Source organism: Mycena indigotica (assembly GCF_014461135.1).
Source record: "Mycena indigotica strain 171206Taipei chromosome Unknown Mind.scaff0015, whole genome shotgun sequence".
NCBI classification, from domain to species: domain Eukaryota; kingdom Fungi; phylum Basidiomycota; class Agaricomycetes; order Agaricales; family Mycenaceae; genus Mycena; species Mycena indigotica.
In genome coordinates this window covers 1,504,314-1,528,216 of record NW_023503014.1, presented here as the reverse complement: position 1 = coordinate 1,528,216, position 23,903 = coordinate 1,504,314, and the positions used below count along the sequence as shown (strand labels likewise).

Sequence of the window (23,903 nt, the reverse complement as noted above, 5' to 3'; positions counted from 1 at the left end):
GAGGTGGCAGAGAATGCGCGGGTTGCAAAAAGTCAGATTGCCAAGGATTTGTCCCTCATTCCGCACGAACACCTCGGAGCAGCTTTTGCTGCTGTCGCCGCAGCTGGGCTCCGCCGATTTCTGCCCGATGTTTTTGGTCCATCTGGCTCTCCATATAATCAACTGCACCGCCATCTTGCGACAATCACCTTCCAGAACAGCGCAAGAGCTTTTGGCTTAACGAAACTGAATGTCTCCATCCGCATCTCTGACGACACCAACTTGCTTCATTCCTGGTATGATAAGTACATGATTTACCTTGGGAAAATTAGCCGCCAGTACGAAACCAATCCCGAGGCTCTCGAAGACTCCGCTGATATGGATGCTCGCGCCAAGCGCCGCACAACGGTGGGTTATTATACTTCTACTTTTCATATGCTAATCATGTCTCAGCTTCGTGACCTTCGCTATGCAGAGGCCAAGGCACTTGGACTCCGGAAGCCTCTGCTCCGAATGGTTGGCAATCCAGCAGCCCACTCAGACGATGAAGCTTTAGAGACTCCCGAAGTGGTTATAGTCCAAGGCGAGAAGATCACCTACAGCTATCAAGCATGCGAAAAGCCAGGCCGTCATCCCGCTGCTGGCATGGTTTTCCGGCGGGCTCGACGACAATGTGATGGCAAAGTGGAAGCGTGCACCTACAAAGACGCGTGGCAAGCGGTGAGTAATTCTTATTAACTGGACATGGATCTCACTATACATCGAGGCCCCGTCTCCGCAAGACCAACACTCTAAAACCCCCATCCAAACTGTCGTTCATTCACCCAGAAGCACAGTACAAGTTGAAAGAGCATACAAAACTTGTCCCCACCCCTCTCGACTGGGGACCCCGTTGGAGGGCGATGTGGGGGGATGATGAGGAGGTGTGTGACTCACGGTCACACACCCGTCGCATGTCACCGTCCCGATTGCCGGAAGATCGCGATCAATATGACGTAGTTCCGGGACGAGAATTGCTTCTTGCAATTCACCTCCGGCTATCTTGCTCTTTTGAGCCGGAGGCCATATGATAGATAGTGATAAGCCTTGGCAGGGGCGAGCATCCGCTAGATAAGACAGAGGGCTCCGAGTTTTCTGTCCTCCCCCCAATGACTGGGAGAACTCGTCGTCCTCTGGTGCCCTGCACCTGCTCTGAATTCAAGTGCAATGAGAGCACTATCGAAATTGATGGGATACCACAGCCTGGCAAGATGGTCACTGCAAAGGAACGTGATGCTCATTCCCGTGGCCCCATTAGGCAAGGTCGACAGCGCTCACGTAAAACCAGAGCTCCTAGTAGAAATTCTTCAACAGATCTTGAAGATACAGATTTTGAAAATAATAACACAGGTCCAGCACAAGGTAGATTAGTTTCTATAATATTTCAGGAATTTATACAAGTTCTAGGTCCAGCTGCAGTGGGAAATCCACCTGATGGTTCTGATGATAGTGACTCTGGTAAGGACATATTTGGTAAATTGTTTAAAAAATCCACATTTTCAAATAGAACCAGAAATGGGAAACATTACTGAAGGAATCACTTTAGTTGTTCAACTTGTTTCAACACTTGCTATGTGGCTTCATGTTCAGGGTAACATCAGCAGGCAAACTATCAACACATTCCTCAAGGCTCTAGATCTTATTTTGACAACTGCTATGGAAGTTGTGAGACTTGTCTTGCTTGCACAGGGAATCAAGGATGTAAAACTGCCAGATTTCAAGTTTTCTCTAGATATCAGGACCATCCATAAGGACTCTGATATAGAGCCCAAGATCAATCGAACTGTTTGCTGCCGAAAATGCTACACACTCTACTCTGGAGATCTTGCAGATATTCCTGAATATTGCCAATATAGACAATCTAAATATGCAAGGCGTTGCAATACTAAACTGCATCAGCAACGCCAAACTGCAACTGGCACTAAGGATGTTCCCCAGTGTACATTCAATACTCAAGATTTAGATGACTGGGTTCAATTCTTTGTTTCACAGAGGGCTATAGAACAAAGTCTTGGTACTGCAATTGATAGAGATATTCTTGCATCAAGTGCACCTATCAGTGATCTCAGAGATAGTGCAGCTTGGCTTGGGTTGACAGACTACCTTAGCACCAAACATAATCTGGTTTTTGCTCTGTACATTGATTGGTTTAATCCATACTTCAACAAGACTGCAGGTAATTTAATTCAATATTTTTTTTGGAAAAAAAAATAGATATTGAATTTTCATTAGGGAAACAAGTGTCATGTGGTGCAATTGCTCTTTGCTGTTTGAATTTACCTCCAGAACTCCGCTATCGCAGAGAAAACCTATATATTCTTGCCCTTGTCCCAAGTCCTGATAAGCCAGATGCTATCACACTACGTCATATTCTTGACTCTGTTGTGAAATCAATCCTAGCATATGAGCCACCAGGCAAAATGCACAAGACCTATGAACATCCTGAAGGGGTTTCAGTTCAAATTCGCATTCTTCCACTAGTTGCAGATCTGCTGGCAGCCCGGGAGGCATCTGGATTTTTATCTCATATTGCCCGACAGTACTGCTGGGCATGTCTTCTCACCTCTGATGAAAACCACCGTCTTGATCATGGAAACTGGGTCTTGCGTACAGGACAGGGAGTCCGAGAAAATGCACAGGAATGGCTCAAAGAGGAAACAATAGATCGGCGAAATGCAGTTGCAACAAAAAATGGAGTCCGATCCTCATCACTTCATCTGCTTCCTTACTGGAATCCTGTTAAGGATACAATTCTAGGGTTCATGCACAATACTTGTGAAGGTCTTCTGAAATTCCAGCTCCGTGTTATCTATGGTATTGGCCGGACTCAGGAGAAGGAAACTGAGTTGAAGAATGTCAAGGATCTTGAAAATTATTCAGAGGCTGATAGAACAGAGGCAGGGAGTGAGGCAGATGGACTTGCTCCTGCTGCTGACTTTGAAATGCTAGGAAGAACTAGATCTCAATCAGGCTCTGCTCAGTCTAGAAGTCTCACTCCTCAACCCAGCATATTCCTATCTCAACAAGAGGATATTGAAATGGAATTGGCAGATGACAAATCCGATTCAGACTCTGCAGAAAGTACTCCTCATGCTACTCCAGCTCCTTCAGAACCAGACTCTGACTCTGAGAGTAATCCTGATCCTGATGATGGTGATGATGATGATGATGATGATGATGAGTTTCAAGATGTAGCTGTATTTGGCAATTACAAGCTTTCCAAGTCAGTGGTTGCAAAATTCCAGACATGTATCAAGGAGGTCCTGCTTCCAACCCATGTCACAGGCCTTCCCAATAATCTAGGAGACAAGAAACATGGCAAACTCAAAGCAGATCAGTATCTAATACTGTTTACAGTGATTCTTCCTCTAGTTGTCCCTGAAGTCCAGTTGCATGAAGATGCAAATATTAGCAGCCACATGTTGGAGCACTTCTATCATCTTGTTGCTGCAACAAATATTATTGCATCTTTCCAAACATCTAAGGATGATGCCAAGGAATATACTGAACATATTCTTCAATGGAGAATGAAGACCCAAAGTATATTCCCAGATATTGTTGAGCCTCCAAACACCCACTATGCTTTGCATAATGAGGCTCAGATGAATTATTGGGGACCTGCACCTGCCCTGAGTGAGTACTGGGGTGAACGTATGAATGGTGATCTTCAGAAAACAAAGACAAATAACAAACTTGGTATGGACTCTGAAGTCTGATATTTGTATGGCTTATCAATTGTTTAGTGGATATGGATCTAACCATGCTAACACGAATTGCCCGTGGATGTCGTTTACTGGCATATCTGCACCATCAAGACTTTGAAAATGCATCATTACAGAAATTAGCAGAGATCTTAGAGCCATCTATTATCAAACCTTCAGGCACAGTTGAACTCAGTGAAGATGATTTGGCTCAATTTCTTTTCAAGAATCCAGCCATGTCAGATAAAGAATATAGGTTACTTCTAGGCTATCTGAACCAAGATCATGAGCTTTATATTGACTATCGGAGTCTGCCAGATGGTGCACACAGGAACATGACACTTCCTCCAAATGCCAAACGTCTTCGGCAATATCATGAAAATGGACGAACCTATAGCTGCTTTGATTCACACAAGAGCAATTGTCTCATACAGTTCCAGTCTCCAGATAATCCTCAAGCATACAAGACTGGTCGCATTGAAAGAATCCTGGAAATTCCTCTCCATGGCTTTCTCCGAAAGTTCATCTTTATCAAACAGCACCGTACTTTGGATATTAGTCAAACACCCTTCCAAGAGTTTCCCAAGCTTATGACAACTTTAGTAGCAGTTGAGCCCTATAAAACTTTAACTGTTATTGAGCCTCAGCATGTTATCACCCATTTATCAGCTTGGGTTAGGCCATCCAAAACATATAAGGGGATCAGTGGAAAGTCAATGGTAGTCTGTTGGGCATTAAACCGTGGCCGTAAAACATAGGAGATTAGCAATAATATCTTTGAATTTTATTATCTTTTGTTTTGTTATTAATTATGAATATATGGTTGTGTCTAACCAATTTCCTATATCTTATAGCAGTCAGAAGTTACGCATTGGCTAAATATTACTGCACAACACACTTCCAGACAGAGGACTAGTGGGGCGCCAGAACTGAAACAGCCTTCTGGGCTGAAGTCAAGCCGGAGCAAGCCTTTCCCACACCCGTCGGCATACGGCCCGAGACACGGACTCGGATTCATCAGCTGCTGCTGGCCATGTGCCTGGGCGGATTATCTATAAGCCGGGCCATCATTTTCCTGTCATGAGTAATTACACACTCGCGATTCTTTGTGGGACGACACAAAGACACCGGTGACTAGAGGTGAGCCAGAGGCGAGCCCGCGGTAGGTCCGGGGTCAGCCTAGGGACAGCCACGCGGCTGGAACGCGTGTTCCGGCACGCCGTAGGCTGTGCCCCCAGTGTGAGAGGCACATGTCCAGAACAGAACAGCCAAATTGTTGGGCCCACAAGTGCAGCAAGCAGGGCCAAAAGGGCCCATTGAAGTGGTCCCTTGAGGGTTGAATCGGGTTGTCAGAGTAAGGGCAACCCTGGAGGCTCTGACAAGAGTCCTAGCAGGGGAGGATTCAAAGCATGAATAAGAGCTACGGAAATACACAAAGGGAGAATAATCTACCTAATAGAGTGTCTCAACATTCAGCATACCTGCAGATTTTTTTGATAAATTTAAACATCAGCTTCTATAGAGAGATAGTTCGAACCAATTTGCTCCATCTTGGATTATGGTCAAGTAATATAATGCACAAATAAATTACGAGGTCATAGTTATCATCAGAGTCCAGATAATTCAAGGTCGCATCCAAACCCGACATTGCCTTCGCGCGTGAAGGTGACAATGTGATCCCCTAGTGTCCGTGTCTTGAAGCCAGCTTCACAATAGTCGCTGTACTAATTCAATAAGCAGTTCAGCAGAGAGTGGTTGAGTCGTACAAATAATCTGAGAAGCCGTTTAGTCGCAGTCATAAGCCAGTCAGCTGAAAACGCACATATCCACTTTCGCCTAAATAGCTCTAATGCCGCGTCGTCCAGCGCGTACTGCTTGACGAGGGCCTGTCGAACGGTACCCTCCCAGTTCGCCAGGAATCTTCGTTTCCACTCGCGCAGGGTGCGTGCATAGTGCGGGCCAATGTTATGCACCGAATCGACGACAAGTTTACCAGAGGAGCCCGCGTTCAGAGTTTGAATCCAGAAGGAAATAGAAGGCAGGTAGCCCCCGGGGAAGACTAGTTAATAATGAGATTAGCTGGACGCCAACCACAAGACCAACAGAATGCTCACTCTGACGCTTGGATTAGCACGGCAGGCAACGGAGAAAGGACGGCTGGCGACGTACCCATTTCTGTATGAAATCGACACCCGTCTCGTACCCTGCGACGCCTGGTCACCTGCCTTAGTGAACTAGGACACGAGAGAAGAACATGACGCACGAGCTTCGGGAATCGTAATTCCCTGAACGACCCCGGTGCCCGTCCGCTCCTTCAACACCCAGTCCGCGACGGCCCAATACTCTTCAAAGAAGTCCTTCCCGACGTGCTCGATCATCTCCACGCTAATAAATCTGTCAAAGGCCCCTTTCCACTCGGGCTTGTCCTTGCATTGACGGAAGTCCATGCAATGTACCGTGATCGCGTCGGAGAGGCCTGCCTCCGCAATTCGAGTACGCGCTAAAGCGGCTTGGTTAGATGAGAGGGTCAAGGAGTCAATGGTGCAGTGGAACGATTTGGCAGCCATGATGGCAAGGGAACCCCAACCCGTACCTGCCGATGGTAAGCGCTACGGAGGGAGGAGTTGTAGGGTGAGACGCGCCAATTTCGAGTACTCGTTGTCCCGGTAAGATGTTCGCCTTCTTGAGAACCAACCTAACCAGCCCGTCAAAGTGGGAATGCACGAATGCTATGGATGGAACGCACCGAACTTTTCGCATTTGAGCCTCCTCCAACGACTCCCTATCGTCTGCACTGACATTGTTATCCAAATCCTCGTCGAAGTCTTTGAATATCGCCGACGAGTAGTTCATATCCGCGCTGAGAAAGCTCGAGAACCTGGACTCTTGAGACGTCTGAAAGAAGCTCGAATGAGACTGAACGCACATGGTGTTCCCAAGGTCATAGTGTGCTGAGATATTTGCCCTCGAATTAGCCAGGCTGCCGATAAACTTGTTGCTCGTCAAAGCCCGGCCCCTCGCCAACACCGACGCTAACAGCGTATCGACGCCTGTGAGCACCTCGCGGTTGGCAATCAGGATCTACACGGGCAAATGAGCGGTCAGGAACGGTTCTCATGAAGAAGCCGCCGACCTGAATCAGCGCGGAGATATTGTCGCAGTCGACTTAACGATGGTCGTCAGCACTAAGCCCTAACGAGAGCGGAGAAACACACCGTCACCGAACATAAACGCCTCCGCCAGCCCGAGGTCCGTGAAGAGCGCAACGCGCATCCAGAACGACGGCGAGCGTACGCGCAGCGTTGCGTGCAGCAGTGGCTCGGCATCCGTCTGGCCAAAGTCCACCACATGGTCATCCGCGTTTGAGCCGGACTCACTGGCCGTGGCAACGGTGAGCTTTCCGACGGTGATGTTCGCGAGAAGCCTGTCCAGGCAGTGAGTAATTGATGTGATAGATGGATTGATGTAAGAAGTGTCAACCAAGGAAAGGATGAAACGCCACGGAAACGGGAAGGACGCGAAAAGAAGACTCGAGACCCACCCTTCAATATTCCTTCGGGCGATAGGGTGTAGTGCGCGGAGGCTTGTGCTGCTGAGCGTTTCAGTGAAGGTCGACCATGCGGCGTCTAATAAGCGGAAAACGGAGTAGCGTGAGTGTGTAGCTGGCGTATCGAGGAGCTGCGACGAATAAAGCGCCATTGGAGCGGGTGGTGGGATTGCGGAAGAAGGGTGGACGAACGACAGGATCAGCTTTTATTTATGAACGTTCGACAGTTGGAGCCATTCGCTTGTCTTCCGTTGTGATTGGCAAGACCATCAAGATCAGCTACGCTATGATAAGTGGACTGGAAGATCTTCCTCTAAGTAGGGTCCACCTTGCCAAAGTTGCGTACCTTCACACGGACCCACAGAGCTACAGGGAAGGCAGGATGCCACAGCCCATATACTCCAGCTGGCCAGGACGGATAAATGACGTGGCATAGTGATATTCGTAGGCGGCCGATAATGACGGCCCTGCCACATTGCTAGTCGGGATCGGTCAGCCGGCAAAGTAACATGTGGCGGGCAGCGGGAAATGTGCGCGGGAGCCGACAAAGGCGGCTGCTGTTTGAATGTGGGCTAGGTTGCGCTAGGTCAAGTCGGGTTAGGCTTGGCATGGGCTGCGACCATATTTCTTGTCCATCAGTGTTTCGCAAGGTTCAGAGTGAGATGGGATGGGGGCCGGAGACTTCAGCTGCAACGACAATATGGAAGCAGAGAAAGCCAAGCTAATTTGTGACCAAGGACGATGCATCGATCAATAGTCTGACTTAGGGCTCGGCACCGTATCCGTAGCCATACGGCATACGGACGTACGTACGGACGAAATGTCCGTACCGTGGAGCTCCGACAGTGGACCGTATGCTCCGTATCGTATCCGTACGTGCGGGCCGATACGGTGATGGGATCACCGGGCCGCTGTTCCAACTCCCTGGCCACAGATTTGGCGAGTGACCGCATGGAAATCGTGGATCTCACCAATAACGCGGGCTCGAGGCCGTGATACGCGGCCGGTCTACCCAACGTAGACGTCCGTACCGTACCGTGAGGCCGGCCGGCCGCTTGTCCGTACCGCCGTAAGGTCCGAACTTGGCCCGTATCGTCCGTAAATGGTCACGTACCGTATACGGTACGTACGGTGCCGAGCCCTAGTCTGACTCCGAAAATTAGGCTGCAAAAGTTAATTAAAAGACTACTTTTTGAATGAAATTTCCTCTGCCATAAACAAATGGTTTAATTCATAAATAAATGAGTTTTTATACTTGCCTGTGACGCCTCTGAATTTCAGAAATAATTTTTTGATGATGCCAAGGCTTTTCTTTGAAAATTTCTAGCAGTGCAGCTATAACTGAGTGGTGAAAGCCATTCATTTTCACTGTAAAATTACCTTGCTTAAACGAAGAAAAGACTTCAAGTTGATGCTAAGTGCCAAACTGAGGAATCATACACTGGTGTTTATACCAGAAAAAGCAAGGTCCCCGCCTATGGCCGCAAGCGCCAAAGGCCCCTAGTATTTGAACCTGTTCTCAAATTTGTCTTATTAGTAGATCAATCTCCCTCAAATATTTTGGAAAACCAAGTGCTGATAATCTCTAATATGATAATACAAAAAGGCTCCTTGTGACCAAGAAAGTTCTATTCTTCTGTAAGGCAACCCAGAGGCTCTTCATACCTCTTTTCTCTCAGTAACCTGTGGTACAGGTGATAATTTACTATATATAATGTACAGGACTTATAATTAATAACGTTGATCAGCTAGCAGTAGTTGGATCACTTAAGTCACGTGACTAGCCTGGTTTATAAACTTATAAACACTGGTTTATAAACCGGTTTGTAAACTGGATCAAAAAACTGCACCCTACGTCTCTGAGGGGGGCGAAAGGGGGCTTCCCCTGACAGATTGATGATAGTGCAAGCAGTAGAGGCTATGGAGGGCAGTCAGGTTGGCTTGGGGCATTCAAAGGGGTGTGAGCGGGACATGCTTCAGATGCAAAGTTCAGAGAGTCTGAAGGAGGGGAAAGTGGAGGCTCCCCTGGTATTTGCATCTATAGGCAAGTATTTTTACCATAATCTGGGAAGCTATTCCCCCCCCCACTGGCAATAGATTTCTTTTTCTATCCACTTGCCCTTTTAAAGTCTTTTTTCTAATTGATAGAGATAGGGTTTTTTGGCCCATTATTGTTGGGATTCATCACCAGCAGGTGCTTACCAAGCCCGGAACTCCGGTGTTCCCCAAGCTTCTGTCCATTTCCACTTACTATTATTCTCCCTCCTTGTAGAACTATCTAGAACAAACAGCAATACTATATAAACCTTTGTATTAGCTACCAATAAATCATACTCTTCTTCTACCCATCTGCTCCTCTGCGCCTCTTCTCTCCACCTCCATCCTCAACAATTATTACCTTTATTCCTTTGTTGAACATTTTAAAAATGCTTTAGTTTTCTTTGGAATAATCAGGGTGAAATTAGCCAACCAAACACATAATTTCCTCACTGTGCTGTTTCCACAATTTTCACTGTGAAAAGTGAGATGAAAAATTTGAATAATTTTGTTCCAAGTGAAAATTTAAACTGTTTTCCACAACTTTTGCCTGAAAAATGTCAGAAAAAGAGCTTGGGGTTGTTTCACCTAATATTTACTGAGAAAATGTCTGACTATACATCAGGAAACCCATTTTTTGCTATGAGATGCTCAGCCAAAGCTACGCATGGTCTTGTAGCCAGCATAGCACTACGGTACCCTGGAGTCAATGCCACGTAGCACTCTGTAGCACTATATGCCATTCAGCCAATCTTATAGTAGCTTCCATAGTGCTGGCCTGCAGTTATGAAAGCTTAAGATTGCTGGAGTAGATATATTATACTTATGGTCACAGTAAAAATTCGAAGTTGGTCAAAAATGAATACGATTTGCACCCCTTGCAAGCGTTGCAGCTAACTCAGCCTGCCTACGCTTATGATACTCGGATACAAGGTACATACCATAACGGAATAGGTAAAAATCGCGATTTCGCAAGTACGGGTTGAAATAAAAAACAGTAGCCTCGTTCAAAACCCTGTTACAATCCCAGTTAGCGCTGACGGTTGAACTGAACTTGGGGATGAGATGACAGGTTTGAATAACATCGGCAAGGGAAATGATCGATGAACGCCGTTGTCCAACAGTGGTCGAGTGGGAAATACGAGAGAGGCCGGAAGGGGAGTCAAAATCGGCTCGTGTATCACGGAATGGAGTGAACCAGTGGACATAGAGAAGAGGATGTGTATGAGGTGCGATGTGAGCCGGGAGACGGAATATGAGCTTGACATGTGCAATTTGGAGACCTGTAGTGGAGTCCTATGAGCTATGTCGCAAAAAAAAAAAAAAAAAAAACGAAATTTACCACTGAGTGGACCTTGTTCCCGGTCTTTCGGCTCGACACGGACAAGGACAGTGCTGGACCGAGCTGGACTACCTCGTTTGATTCCCTTGTCAGAGATTAGGCCTTCAGTTGCGAGGACAGCGTGAATCACATCGGCCTTCTCGGATTCGGTTTCAGCCGCACGAAGAATGGGAAGATGAAGAGCGGCTTTTTTGAATGCACCAAACCGCGTGGTTGGACCCAGTAACCCACCACCAGGGAGTTGGTGCAGAGCCAGATACTGGTTCATGTAGAACAAGAAGTCGCGCACTTCAAATTTCGTCTCGATGTCGGAAGCAGAAAGATTTGGGTAAGCAGGTCGAGCGGCAATATTGTACGTGATCTGCTCCGGATCCTCCTCCTCATCGTCTGAGTCCCCGTCGCCATTCTCCTCACCATTGACGTCATCTGCCTGGTCCCAGTCGTCCCAATCAACATTCGAAGGTCGTTGGTAGCCTTGTCCCGGTGAATACCCAGGGCATGCCCATGTTAAATACAGGGAGAAACGGTGGACAGCCTCTTGCCGAGTCAGCCAGCGTGTCATCTGCTGCACGTAATCGCGGCGATTGGATGCCCGATAGCCGTTTTTCGCGAGGTCGATATGTAGGCGCTCGGTATTTTCAGTATTATAGCCATCCGCAGAGCCCAGTAGACGAATAGAATCGATATAATGTCGGATGTTGTGAAGTTTGGGTATATTGAAGTCAGCTCGTTCCGGCCCAAGCTCTTGGAAAACCGGGAGATGCTCGTGCATCTTCTCCCAGGCTGTCTGCATAGCCGCCACATCAGGAAAAACCTCCCAAGGTAGCTTAGACCAAATTATGTATAATTATTTTGGGGGCAGTATAATGTGCTATAACACAATATAATTTGCAATAATTAAAGCCAATCTGTATGGGAGTTAGAAATCTACTATTGACAAGCTACTAGGACCATACCATATGCATAAGATATTACATTTATGCTCCAATATCTCAACATATAATGTTCTTCATATGACTTTAGGGCCGACTAGACAAAAACTTAGAGAGATTGAGTGAATCTCTCACGTCGGGGATCAGTGGTGACAGCAAGGGTGACAGTCTGTCCCGGTGAAACTTGCAACGGACAGCGGGAGGATCAAATGATTGATCTAAAGTACTCCCATGTCAGTCCTAAGTCACCGAAAATTTTCATGTCACATCACTTTCCTCTCTTTCCTCTCCCCCCAATCTCCCCCTCACCGGCTTCCCCACCACCACTGCAACTTCGACAAACTCCACTCATGTACGTTCCCTCGGCCCCACTACCTCCACTTACATAGTCGGATCCAGGGCGGCGCCTGCAGCGCAGGGGGCAACTCTCACACTCTGGGCCTAATCCTGGCCAGGGTTGGCCTAAGGGTACGTCTTGCCCACACAAGGAGACGCCTCAGACGGCATGTAGCCGTCTTGGCGCGTCTCCGAGGTCTGCGGCGGGTGATGGAGGTCGTCAGCGCTGTTTGCCGCGTTGGGTACGAGACTGGTGAGCGCCGGGCTCATTTCTTGTTTGTTTTGGCTGATATTCAGAGTGTAGGTCGCGCCGACCCAGCCCTCCCGCTCTTGAGGTTTTCGAGGGGAACTCGGCAGCGGCTGGGTCTGCGTGCAGCTGACTCTAGTGCGCAAGACTCGAGGCTGGTGAGCCGAGTCCTCACATGCTCGGCCTGGAACTTACTTGGTGGGGACGGACGGCCGTCTCCTCCGCTTCCTGCAAGTCCCGACCGAAACGAGCGAACGCTTCGGTCTGCGGCTGCCGGCCGGGGTTTTTCGAAACGAGTGGCGTTCGCCAGCGGAACGACCCGGTCGTCGTCCCGCAGCATTCAGTTTCCTGCTGGTACCAGGTCAGTCTATTCAGCCTTGGGGTCGAATTGAAATGCTAATTTCATTGTCTAAAGCGACGATGCAGCTTCTGCGTCGTTGCCCACGCCGCGCCGCGTTCCCAGGCCCTCGATCACAGGCGCGTGTCGAGCTGCACGCCTTGTGCACGCCCCATCCCACCGGCTGCCCCGTTCTGGCCGGGATCTTTCAGGAGAAGCCGTACGTACCCTTTTCATCGTCATCTCGCTACTTACTCATCGTTTGCAAGGCGCTTTTTGCACAACGCTCGCCCCCCGGTATCCCTCGGCCGTCACCTACTCCGGGGCATGCGACCCCCCGGGCCCCGGCCCCGTTGGCGGCGTGTTGAGGAGGTTCATCGGGAGGTTGTTGCTGATCAGTTATCTATGAGCTATGTATTGTAAATAGTGTTTGAATATATAGTTTCTGGTGCCTTCTACTGCATGACTGAAGAAGAAGAATGAAGGTATATTCAGTGAATAGTTGCGCTAAATTATATCATATTTGCCCTAAATTATCAAGCAAGAACAAAAATTATCTTGCTTGTGGGATAATTCTGTATAATGGGATAATAGTGGATAATTATCAATAATTATATCAAATTGTGCATAGGTTACCCAGGGAGGTATTCCCTGATGCAGTGAGTCGTCAGTATGAACCTGGAAGTGGGCATAGCCCATGAAGTCGAGGAAGTGACGAACGACGGATGTCACCCGTTCATCGACTGCGTTGTGGATAGCGCCCAGGAATGTTTTCGCCAGCCCTCGGTACTCAGAACCTGTCCATTGCTTGATGACAGATATGCCGTTAGTGAAGTGTCGCAACGTGGGATGCCGTGGCATCGCCTTGTAACGGGCGTCAACTTCTTTCTTCCTTCCCTCATCTGTCCCCTCCTCCATCGATTCCATCGCCCAATTCGAAATGTGGTCCGCGAACACACCCTTATGCAGCTGGTGCAGGAGGTCGGGGGTAATGCATGAGTGGATGTCGCAGTGAGGTAAGTCTGCCCAGAACGGATCGACTGGCCGCAGATGGAGCTCACTAAACTTCTTTGGCTTCTGACCTGCTGCTTGCTCTCCGAGCACCCTCAACGTCTCCTCCTGCCTTCGCATAGGGAACTCAGTCGTTGAGCCACGCTCTTTCGGTGGGCATGAGCAGCGGGGACACGAATTTTCCTGACAGCAGACCACCAGACACTGCTCCGGGTAGTCTGCAATGTAGGCGGCCAGCAGCGGGAAGCACCATCGAACCCACCCATCCGCACAGGCAATATCAACCCCATCTTTTCCCGCCTCCGCTAACCCCTCTAGCATTCTGCGCATACAATCGTGGAAAATCTGGTAGGCAGCAACTTTGCGAGCAGTTTTGGAGTAGCAGTCGAGCTTGGGAACAGGTATGTAGCCCAGCAGGACGGTGGCTCGCGAATTTGGCTGACGGCGGATAGATTTACTGATGTTTCCTATCGAGATGTAAACCGGCCATGCTTGTTTATCGCCCGCGAATGAGGAGAGCTGAGTTTTGTCAGAGGAGAGGATGATGGGAATAATGGTGGCGCCGTCCTCGAGCAGGTCCTACTCTTTTTGTGAGTTTTCACTCTATCGAAGATGGCGGAAACTTACCTGTGTGTCCCACCACCAGGTTCCTGTCCACATTTCATCGTACTCCTGATTCTTCAGCTCTCCAGTCAATGTATCACGCGTTCGAAACAATCGCATTGGCTTGAATGTCTGATCTTCTTTGAATGCGGGATTTCCTAGCAACTCGGCAATACACTGCAACGGATTTCGATGCCAAAGCTCCACCACCTCGACTTTCCTCTCCCCATTTCCATCCATCTCATCGCCGGTCACTGTCATGGGCGTACACATCCACTGAGGCCCGGTGGGGAGAGCGTCAATATGCTTGAAGAATGCTCGGCTGGTAGCAAACGGCGGGTCAAGCTTCCCTTGGACCTGGTATATGTGAGTGCTCAGTTTCCCAGCGAATATGCCTGCTTACGTTCTTCAAGTGGAGGAACTCGTCGATGCTTCCTTGCGATAATCCGGACCGAACAAGCCAGCGAGCAACATCCCAGTCATCTAACGATGGAAACGGCGAGCAGGCGTCCTCCCCCTTAGCCTCCCGCTGGTCGCGCCACTCCTCAAATGGAGTCTTGTCCCTCCACTGCCGCTCCCCTGCCTTTCTCTCCGCAGGATATGACTGTCGATGGAGATATTGGGGATCATATGTGGAAATGGGGTCATTTGTCGTGTCGTCATCCACCTCCTCCACTGTCGGGCTGCGGGGACTTGGGGAGCGTGGGCCCTCGAGAACAGGGTGGTCAAACGATGGGGAAGGTACCGAAGGAGCCGGTATATGTGCAGGAGCTTGTCTCTGTTCCTGACGACGCGCTTGAATCTCCAGGCAAGCTCGATTTTGGCTTTGGTGGGATGTAAGGCCTTTATTGGTCGCCACCCGCGCATTGCAGAATGCACACTTGGGCATTTTCGTCTTCAGAGAGACGTGGACAGTCGGATGCCAAGGCAGTCGATCCAATTGCAATTTGCGGCTGTGCGAAACAAGACGATCTTTCTCCTATCTGCAGATGAGTCACGCAAACCATATGGTACCCATTCTTTTGACGGTCACATACCCCCGTTTCTTTTGCTCCACCACCATGACTGGTCCGGGTTCCCGCCCTCGACGCGCAATCGCTACCCAGCATCTTCAAGAAGGTGAGTGACGACTACCAACACTCTTCGCTTGTCCTATCGCTCTATTTAGCACAAGACCATGACGCTGCTCGTCTGAGCGCTCTCCAGAAGCAAATGGATGCTATCTTGGTGCGACAAGCCCAACGTCAAGGTATATATCCCTCAGCAAGGCCTCAGATTGCTTATCGCTTTCCAGAGGCTCTTCCGCCACAAGACGCCGAGGCAGATACCAGTGACACAATGGAGGAGGAGGAGCTGACACTGCCTCCCCAAGCCCGATATTCCTTCGGCATTTCTGTAAGTATTGTTGTATCACTATGTGCTCCGTCATTTACTCGTTAAATCTCCAGGCTGTCGCGGGCAAGACTTACACACCACAGCCGCCAGTCGATCGTGTGCCTGTCAAGAAACGACATGCTGACAAGCAGCGGCCAATTCTGCTTGACCGCACTAATGAAGATAATACCGTGGATCCGACATTCTCGTCTCCTGCGGCAGATGCCTTGAAGCGCAAGCGCGCTTACGAGGCTGCTGATGACCCTAAAAGCCTCTTCGACGATGATGCCGATGAGCAGCTATTCACTGCCAAGCGCCCTCGAGCACATCAGAACGACGATGCGATGTCACTTCCGAACAACGATATACCTACCAGCACTCCTCGCATTCGGGTCCGTGTGGACGGGATCGAAGCTTCAGGTGCGTTATGACCTACATATCCTTATCTTCTCTAATCTCGACCTCTTTTAGCAAATACTCCGATGACGACTTCGAGCGGCAAGACCGTTGCGCCGTTTGCCACCAACTACACCCCTGGCCCCAAGCCCAAAGCGGAAGACTACGCTCCGGGTCCATACGAGGTCATCATTGACGCTTGCCACATCTTCGAGGCGGTTGTCATTACCGAGGCGGCGTTCCTTCGCACTCATGCAGCTGCGCAAGATCCCCACGCCACCGGTGCCAACGAGATCGCGAACGAGATGCCGCTCCTTTCCGAAACCATTGAGGAGTGTTGGAACAATGCTAATCGTCGGGCAGGAACAAACTACGAACTTACCCTTCATATCAAACGTGTCGTTCGTACTCTGTTGCTGCTTATTATCGACACTAACCTGGTTTAGGTAAAGCAGCGACTAAGTCGTGTTCGATCGGAGTTTATCTCTGCGGCCCGACCAATTGTACAGGCGGCTTTCTACCTTACTGATGGAAAGTCGGGCAAGATCCAGCGCAAGAATCTAGACCGCCTTCGTACCGCTGTGACGGATGAGGCTTACCGCTACAAGGTCAATACCCACCTGTTTTATTCCATATGCTGACCGCTACTTGTAGAGCATCAAGCAGCGGAAGGACATCTTCGAGAACAAGACGGCGCTCAACATCTTGCGTCAGACCTGCTTCAGCAACAGCAATCGATCATTTGGCATTATTCATGAGGAAAGCTTTATGCCCATAAGCCTCGCGACGTTAGCCTTCATTTACACCATGGTAAGCTTCGTCTTTCCATCTTCCTTTGGTAACCGCTCCTCAGATTCAATTCTGTCTTGACGAATGGAAAACCGGTGTTCGTGTCACTCAAAAATTCGAAGCGAAGACAGTAGCACCGAAATACTATGCTATGTTATTCGACGTCATGCAATGGGAATCCGTTGACCCATCCTTCTCCGTTCGGCTCCGGACCAAGTGGGCTAAGAACCTTCGGTAAGCAGGCAACTGATTTGTCGTCAATACTAATCTGTGATTGCAGAAAGGATGCAGGCCTGGCCGAGGATAGCAAGGCAGATGAGGGCTTCATAACCGATGCCATCAAGGACACCATACGTGAGCAGCAGGAAGGGCGGACAGGAGACACCGACTCGGAGGATGATGCGGATGAGGATGAATAACCTACTCTTCTATATACAGAATCAATATCTATTATGGTCTTTTACGCATAGTGCGAAAGTATCCAGACAATCACTCCTTCGCTTAATCTACAGCAAGATATGAGACTGCTACGGTAGTAGCATGATAGCACAAACTGTTAGCTATGAAGTGCTACGGTATCACTATATATTTGGCACCTTAGCTACACGGCTACGTGAGCTATGAATGCTGTTGTAGTGCTATCTGCACAGGAGCCCTACTTCCTGATGTATATAGATAAATCATAACAAACTAGAACAATGATTTTGAGTTTCTACAGGTAGTTTTTGCCGAGAAAAGAAAAAATTAGAAAAAATTCAAGGGGAAAGAAACCCTAGAAGCCTGAGATCAAGGTCCCAGCAGGGAAGCCTGAGGATCCAAAGAGAAAAACTCCCAGGGTCTGCCTGCTAGGTAGCTGGCTATACTTATACTACTTGGCTGTAGCTGGCACTGCCACTATTGGGCCAGGTCCCAGGGCAACCATCAGGAGGATATTAATGGATCTGTGATAGTGTGGGCGAGAGAAGTGTCAGAGCAGAGATGGACTGGAGATGGAGGCATCTCCAGGGGTTGGAATGGGGTTCCCCTGACATTGTTTTCAATATTTTTGCTACAGAGTCAAATGTCCCGATACAATCGTAAGGAGTAAGTACAGTGGTCAAGTTTTACATAAAAGAGGGGAAAGGTTAGCCATAAAGTCAGTTCGAGCCCGGCTGCCCATGCTCCCAGCTCACGCATAGGGCAGCTTCTCCACCGAATCCTCGAGCTCGTCGGCCCTTTCATCAGCTATAGCTGTCTTCTGTCGCAGACTAGCACTGTTGACATGCGCCTCTGTGCTGTAGCCGAGCCCGGAGCGGACGATGGCGAGCGTCGGGACGATGTTCTGTGCAGAAGCGGATGAATACGGGGTGCAAATGTGCAGATCCGAGTCAAGTAAACCATCACATACCACGATGTGCGTCGCCGCCCCGAGCGCGGCGTAGTACACCACGCTCTGCCCGTCGTCGATTGACCGCGCGATCACGATTACCAAGGCGGTGACGACGTAGAGTGCGCCGGACTCTGCGCTGCGGAAGGTTCGCGTTAATAATCACGGTCCGGTAATGTGGGGAGACATACACCACGGCGAGGACGGTGCCATACCGACCCTGTAGACCTTGCACGCCAAGAACGGCGGCCGCGCGCCGGATAGAGACGATGCGCCATGTGGAGAGCGCAACGAGGAGGGCATTAGTGAGGATTCCCAGAATGAGCGGCACGCGCTGGTCCATGGGATCGCTCTCCAGCTGCAGGGAGTCGATGATCCCGGTTACTTGAATTGGGTTGAAACAGATGTACATGGGGCGGGGGGAGCGAGACTTACTTGCCGTGCCGAACAGGAGGACACCGGGGGCGATGATGATCCTGATATTCCGGTCCCAGAGGAGGTAGCATCGGTAGATCTGAGAGCTAATCAGGACAGCAATATAGCGGGCTTGTAATGGACACACGAATATCGCATCAGCGAACGTGCTGCCAAAGTTGTGAGTGAGGGGCATTTGCAAGGAAAGCAGGCCAAACTACACGCACACATCGACGGCGAATAAGAACCACTGCACTACATCCACATCATGGAACGCCGTGCCGGCGTTATTCGCCAGCCACGGCGCACGGGAGCAGCTCCCGACTGCCTGCCGATCACCGAGCGTGCGCTCCAGAATGCGCAAGGAGAGCGACAGGTCCAGGAAGGCGATGATGAGCTGGAGGGTGGAGAGCATGGCGAGGATGTACGAGCACCCGAGCCAGAGGGTGGTGTTGTCGCTGGTGGAGGCAGAAGGACCGGAGATTCGCCTGCGGCGGTGGAGAGTGAAAATGCCGAACGAAAGAAGGGCCATGGAAAGTGCTGTGACGGATCAGGATGAGGAACACATTGTATTTGCTTTGCCACACACCATAAAGGAGCGATTGGCCCTAGTCCGTTGTGTGAGCCGCACTCGTAGTGCAAACAAGAAACCCACGTACTATCTTCTTCGCAATGAGGAACAGGACCCATTTCCAGCACGAGTCAAAGGCCGCCGAGAACGCTGGCGTCACGGTCATAGGGCTAATGATGAAAAGAAAGTGACCCGCTGGGGGAGGGGAGGGAAGAAGCGAAACTGCAGCCGGGACTCCGCACGAGCAAGCAGAAGGCACTACCGGGCACTGTCGGGGACGTTGATAGCATGGCTGACTCCGCGGTGAGCTTAATATAACGCACCGGGAGATTGATAGATGCGACGTTGTATTGAAGCAGTAGATGCCTGTCAGATGGTAGGTCCTTGTATACTTCGGGCAAGCGCCGCGACGGCGTACCCACGCCTCCGCGATCGCTTTCAAGTTTTGCACCGCTACAACAGTAAGCCTGAGGCGACTTCAAGTTTGTGGGTCTTGTTCTAAAGCAGCTATAACAACCCGACTCCTCGGCGGAAGATGGCTCCTTTCTTAGACCCGAACTCGGATCGCCGTCGGCTAGGAATTGAGGATGGGCGCTGCCAGTGGTCGCTGGTGTCACTGTAAAATCGGATGGATAGATATATAATAGAGTCCAAGTTTACGGCCATATTGTAGCCTATCAATCTTCGTGTTTCACGCTCCACGCTGCCTGCACTGCAAGACGATCCAAGTTAGCCTCAGTCGCCGCACCACGCTGATTTACTTACGATTCTGCATCGCCAACGCCTGGCGTTCGATCATCTCGTTCACCACCTGGCTGCTCGTGCTCACGCTCGCGGTCCCGCCGCTGCCCCGCTTCGCATTGGGTGGATATGCGCGGTCGAACGAGTCAACCCGCAGTCGCCCTTCCTCTGGCGCCAGTCTGTTCGGGGCCAAAGTAGGGAGGATTGGCGCGTCCGCGACATCTTCAGAGAAACGGGGACCGGTGTTCAGGCCCTGTAAGCCTGAATCGCGCTTGCGTGCGCTGAAGCGGCCGAATCTGGCCTCCCGGCCGTCCGTGTAGTCCCGGCGATTCCGGCCCGATGGGAAGACCATCCGCGAGGGTGGTATCCGCCGCTGCTTTCTCCGTCTCGTGAACATTAATAGCGCAAGAATCGTAAAGATGCAGAGGGCGACGCCGCCGAGGGTGCCGCCTAGGATGGCCCCGAGGTTGAGACTTGTATGTTTGGCGGGGGGGTGGGGACGTGGGTGTAGTGACAGGCATTTGGTCGGGAGGAGGACTGGGTAGAAGTTAGTGCATGTGTAGCTACATATTGAGCAGTGGCAAACGCGCCTGGAGCTGGTGCCCGCGCTCCCGCTTCCATCCTGCTGCAACACCGTCACCACCGCATAGTCAAACAATGCAGACAGCCCTCCTTCGCTCGAGTTCATCAACGTCCAGCGAACAGCATGCTGTGTGGCTAGCGGCAGGTTCGATGCCTCGAAGAAGAGCGAGTTGGGTAGCATGGCTTGCGGGTCGGAGAAGTTAGAGGCATGGAAGGTCGGCGGTCCATTGTCCAGCTGGAACGAGATGTTTGCGGCCGAGACGCGGCCGATGTCGATACCATAGATATATACCGCAGAGCCTGCGATTCGTCAGCCGTTTGAGGCAGCGAGAGAGAGAGAAACGTGCACCATTGAACGTCAGCGACCCCGTACAACCCAAAGTCCCATCATGCCATGTCCCGTTGTGGAGCGCCGCCACAGTCTCCCGGTCCCGCAGTTCAGGATGCGCCGCGCAGCTATCGCACGGGTGGGTCGTCGACGCTGCATGCCATATGCCCTCCCCGTCGGTTGCGTTATTGAAGGTGAAATAGGCGTAGTCCGTGTCGTCAACGGTGATGTTAACGACCGTCTCGGTGGCAGTGGCGAGGCTGGCGCTGACAGAAGAAAGGACACGAGGGGCGTAGCCGCATTCGCGGGTGAGGGAGGGAGGAGACACACACTGCTTCGCCCAATCACCGCCTCCGTTCTAAACTTGGATGTCTACACGCCATGCCCGGCGTTCTTCCGCCATCCTGATATCCGCCCGTCAGTCAGTCGCAGTCGTCGTCAAGTCGAGTTAGTTGGACAAGCATACCTGCGGTGACCGGCCACATGTATCATTCAAGCTCAGACTCCGTGTCGTTCAGGATGGATGTCGAGATGGCATTACGATGGGAGGCAGCTACAATCCGTGTTTGGGGCCGCTAGAGGAGCAGAAGCGTCGGCGCGTCACTGAATCTTGTTGACCTCTGCGCATTGGCAAAAAGGGGCATGAGGTAAGTGGTAAAAATCTCGAGAATCGTAATGCCAGTGACAGATGAGTGACCGAAGCCTAGCCCCCGGCCCCCGAGCCTAAAATTTTTTCGCCGCCACGTGGGCGGCTTCATCCCTCTCCGTCAGCGCGGGGCCCAATCCGGGCCAGCAGCGGACTGATTGAATCTCAATCCATCGTGACAAATTCCCCTGGCGGTAGGGGCACACTGTCGACTCATTGCGCCGCCACCACAGGTATGTACCTATACCGCAATACTTATGGGCGCCGACGAGTTCAAAGCCGGGGCCTGAGGCCCATTTGGCAAGATCCCCGAATAGTCGGTGCAATCGCTGATGCCAAGTCCTACTTATTGGTCGCCACTTGCGCTCGCAGTCCATCTGGGGACTATGGAACGCTGCTGGCGCCATGGTGGTGCGAACGTCAACTGGTCTGACTAGGCATCGAGCCGCGTGTTGTGGGCAAAGACGCCCAGAGCCAGCTTCAGGCCACACAAGTTAGGGGTGGAAAGTTCGAAGCGAGACCAGCCACTGGCGGGTATCAGGGCGTTAATTGGACACCAGAATGGAGGGGATATCGATCACGATGAGCCGTTTCCGTTTATATGGAAAACCCATAGGGGATCGCTCACCCTTCCTCCCCATGGCCAGTCTGAGCGCAGTGCCTGCCTCACTACAGAACATCTTTGGGTGCGTCGTCCTGGCCTGGCTCTGTCCACGCGCTCACAGGGTTCCATTCCAGGCCGGTGCTGGTGGGCACATGGCTCAACGCGATGGTCTACACGCTGGAAATTTTGCTTGCGTACCAATTTTACAGCAATCACCATCGTGCGCAATCCTTCTTCCGTTCACATAATCTGGACTGAACCATTTCGCTCGCAGTGCGGTCGCCCGGCGCAAACACCAAGTTCGTGCGCTGGCTTGTCGCATTCCAGCTGCTGGTAGATACCGCCGGAGCAGTCGGGGATTCGGCGTATTGCTACCTCGTGCGTTGGCTTTCAATCTGCCCACTTTCATTTCTTACACTTGTGGCAGCTGCTAGTCTCCCACTGGGGCGACCTGTCGTATCTCACATTAAATGCCTTGCCCATCGATGTGCGTCCGCCTGCTCCGTTGCCTGACTAATGCAGCGCTGGCCGAGGCCAAGTGCCTTACCACCGGCCTCAGCGGGTTCATCGTCCAGCTATACCTAATCTGGCGCTACAGCATCCTGTGCGCCGCTAATTTATGCTCTCCCGCATGCGCTGACAGCTTTCCCAGGTCGAAGAACTACATTGTCTGTGCAATCCTGGCGCTCGGCGCGCTGACCTCCATCGGCGGCGCCCTTGGGACGGCCGTCCTCACAATCACGTACCGCGAAGTGAGCCAGAGGCAGAAAGTCGTGCCAATGACCATGTCCGCCCCTTTCTCTTCCATCACCACTCCTTAGAGGTGAACCACCCACAGGGTCTGGTTCATCACCTCCGTCGCCACAGATATTGGCATCGCCGGCGCGCTCGTGCTCAAGCTGCGCAGCCTAGGCCTCAAGAGCACCTTCAAGACCACGCGCAGCATCATTCACCGCCTCACCGTCAGCACGATCCAGACCGGCTCCGCAACCGCCTTTGTCTCAACGCTTGTGCTCATCCTCTTCGCCATTTTCCCCAACACCGCCATCGCGCTGGCCCCGGGCTTCGCGCTCGGCCGGCTGTACGGCTGCACGCTGCTGTTTAACCTCACGACGCGCCGCATGGGCGAGTCAGGCAACTCAACCGAGAAATCGGACGAGTTCTCGGGCACTCGTGGCGGCGGCGGCTCAGGCAACCCACGCCCGACGCGGCTCGACACATTTGGCGGCATTCGTGCGTTGTCCTCGTTTCGTCTGCTTATAGTGTTGATGCGGGACTGTAGATGTTCACCACATCGTTCAGGTCGACAAGGATAACGACATCCGGGGCCTGGACTCGCGGCGGGCGAAGGGCAGCGAGACGCCGGCGGAGGATATGGGCGACGATGTTAGCATGAACGACAGGAAAGCTCGCATGCAGGAGGTTATTTGAGCGGACTTGAAATCATCTCAAATTCAGCTGGAAGTACAATACATACACTGTGCAGACATTACATATGCAGGTGTATACGGCATTTTTTTTAAAAAAAGATCCCTTGTAATTAGCATATTAACATTTTTAAAAAACATTGATGATTTACATGTTTTCCCATCATTTTAATAAAATCCATGCTGTCAAACTCCATATCTTTCTTGGCACCTTAGCATCAACATTTTTTTTTGTCTTTTTTGGCCTTTCCCCTGAAACGCTGAGAACGGGGAGGGTGGATGGAATGTGATGGATGGGATGGGGATGGAAAAGAGAGCTAGTCACAGACTAGCTAGAACCTAACAACACACACCTAAATATATCCTAACCCAAATGTAGTCGTAGTCCAATCCAGTTGTCGTCCGTGGTCAATGCGCGCGTGTCCGGGGGCTCCTGTCAAGGTATATGACAGCTGCAATCCGAGTTTGGTGTAGTGGTGGTGATAAAGTGTAGTTGATCGTCGTTCCAGACAACGAGGGCGATAGTAGTTTGATGTAGAGTATAGTGCGGCGAC

General features: G+C 50.9%; 6 protein-coding genes across 6 annotated transcripts; 2 read left to right on the top strand and 4 right to left on the bottom strand.

Moving 5' to 3' along the window:
- Nucleotides 1–5,460: 5,460 nt before the first annotated feature.
- On the bottom strand, nucleotides 5,461–8,219 carry MIND_01342500 (CFS1-like protein; the record flags this gene model as incomplete). Its single annotated transcript, XM_037369867.1, has 15 exons — nucleotides 5,461–5,492; nucleotides 5,542–5,778; nucleotides 5,819–5,834; nucleotides 5,889–5,932; nucleotides 5,983–6,312; nucleotides 6,362–6,414; nucleotides 6,466–6,597; nucleotides 6,646–6,800; nucleotides 6,853–6,884; nucleotides 6,935–7,143; nucleotides 7,261–7,397; nucleotides 7,459–7,469; nucleotides 7,534–7,564; nucleotides 7,613–7,744; nucleotides 8,076–8,219. 15 exons carry the CDS (start codon nucleotides 8,217–8,219, stop codon nucleotides 5,461–5,463), a joined length of 1,695 nt encoding a protein of 564 aa, XP_037213863.1.
- A 1,936-nt stretch (nucleotides 8,220–10,155) lies between these two features.
- MIND_01342400 (uncharacterized protein) lies at nucleotides 10,156–11,438 on the bottom strand (the record flags this gene model as incomplete). Its single annotated transcript, XM_037369866.1, has 2 exons — nucleotides 10,156–10,586; nucleotides 10,646–11,438. The coding sequence occupies 2 exons, from the start codon at nucleotides 11,436–11,438 to the stop codon at nucleotides 10,156–10,158; spliced, it is 1,224 nt and encodes a 407-aa protein (XP_037213862.1).
- Nucleotides 11,439–11,808: 370 nt separating this feature from the next.
- On the top strand, nucleotides 11,809–12,865 carry MIND_01342300 (uncharacterized protein; the record flags this gene model as incomplete). Its single annotated transcript, XM_037369865.1, has 6 exons — nucleotides 11,809–11,929; nucleotides 11,977–12,045; nucleotides 12,089–12,166; nucleotides 12,218–12,521; nucleotides 12,576–12,717; nucleotides 12,767–12,865. 6 exons carry the CDS (start codon nucleotides 11,809–11,811, stop codon nucleotides 12,863–12,865), a joined length of 813 nt encoding a protein of 270 aa, XP_037213861.1.
- On the bottom strand, nucleotides 12,040–15,000 carry MIND_01342200 (uncharacterized protein; the record flags this gene model as incomplete). The annotated part of the gene is made up of 5 exons (XM_037369864.1): nucleotides 12,040–12,315; nucleotides 12,356–12,511; nucleotides 13,176–14,087; nucleotides 14,136–14,468; nucleotides 14,515–15,000. 5 exons carry the CDS (start codon nucleotides 14,998–15,000, stop codon nucleotides 12,040–12,042), a joined length of 2,163 nt encoding a protein of 720 aa, XP_037213860.1.
- A 2,838-nt stretch (nucleotides 15,001–17,838) lies between these two features.
- On the bottom strand, nucleotides 17,839–19,259 carry MIND_01342100 (uncharacterized protein; the record flags this gene model as incomplete). Its single annotated transcript, XM_037369863.1, has 8 exons — nucleotides 19,110–19,259; nucleotides 19,040–19,058; nucleotides 18,678–18,990; nucleotides 18,599–18,620; nucleotides 18,472–18,550; nucleotides 18,228–18,420; nucleotides 18,058–18,175; nucleotides 17,839–17,991 (listed from the first exon to the last, which is right to left on the bottom strand). Exons 1-8 carry the CDS (start codon nucleotides 19,185–19,187, stop codon nucleotides 17,839–17,841), a joined length of 975 nt encoding a protein of 324 aa, XP_037213859.1. The 5' UTR covers nucleotides 19,188–19,259.
- Nucleotides 19,260–21,957: 2,698 nt separating this feature from the next.
- MIND_01341900 (F-box domain-containing protein) lies at nucleotides 21,958–23,353 on the top strand (the record flags this gene model as incomplete). The annotated part of the gene is made up of 8 exons (XM_037369862.1): nucleotides 21,958–22,004; nucleotides 22,057–22,142; nucleotides 22,197–22,300; nucleotides 22,350–22,409; nucleotides 22,462–22,526; nucleotides 22,575–22,709; nucleotides 22,761–23,155; nucleotides 23,205–23,353. 8 exons carry the CDS (start codon nucleotides 21,958–21,960, stop codon nucleotides 23,351–23,353), a joined length of 1,041 nt encoding a protein of 346 aa, XP_037213858.1.
- Nucleotides 23,354–23,903: the final 550 nt, after the last annotated feature.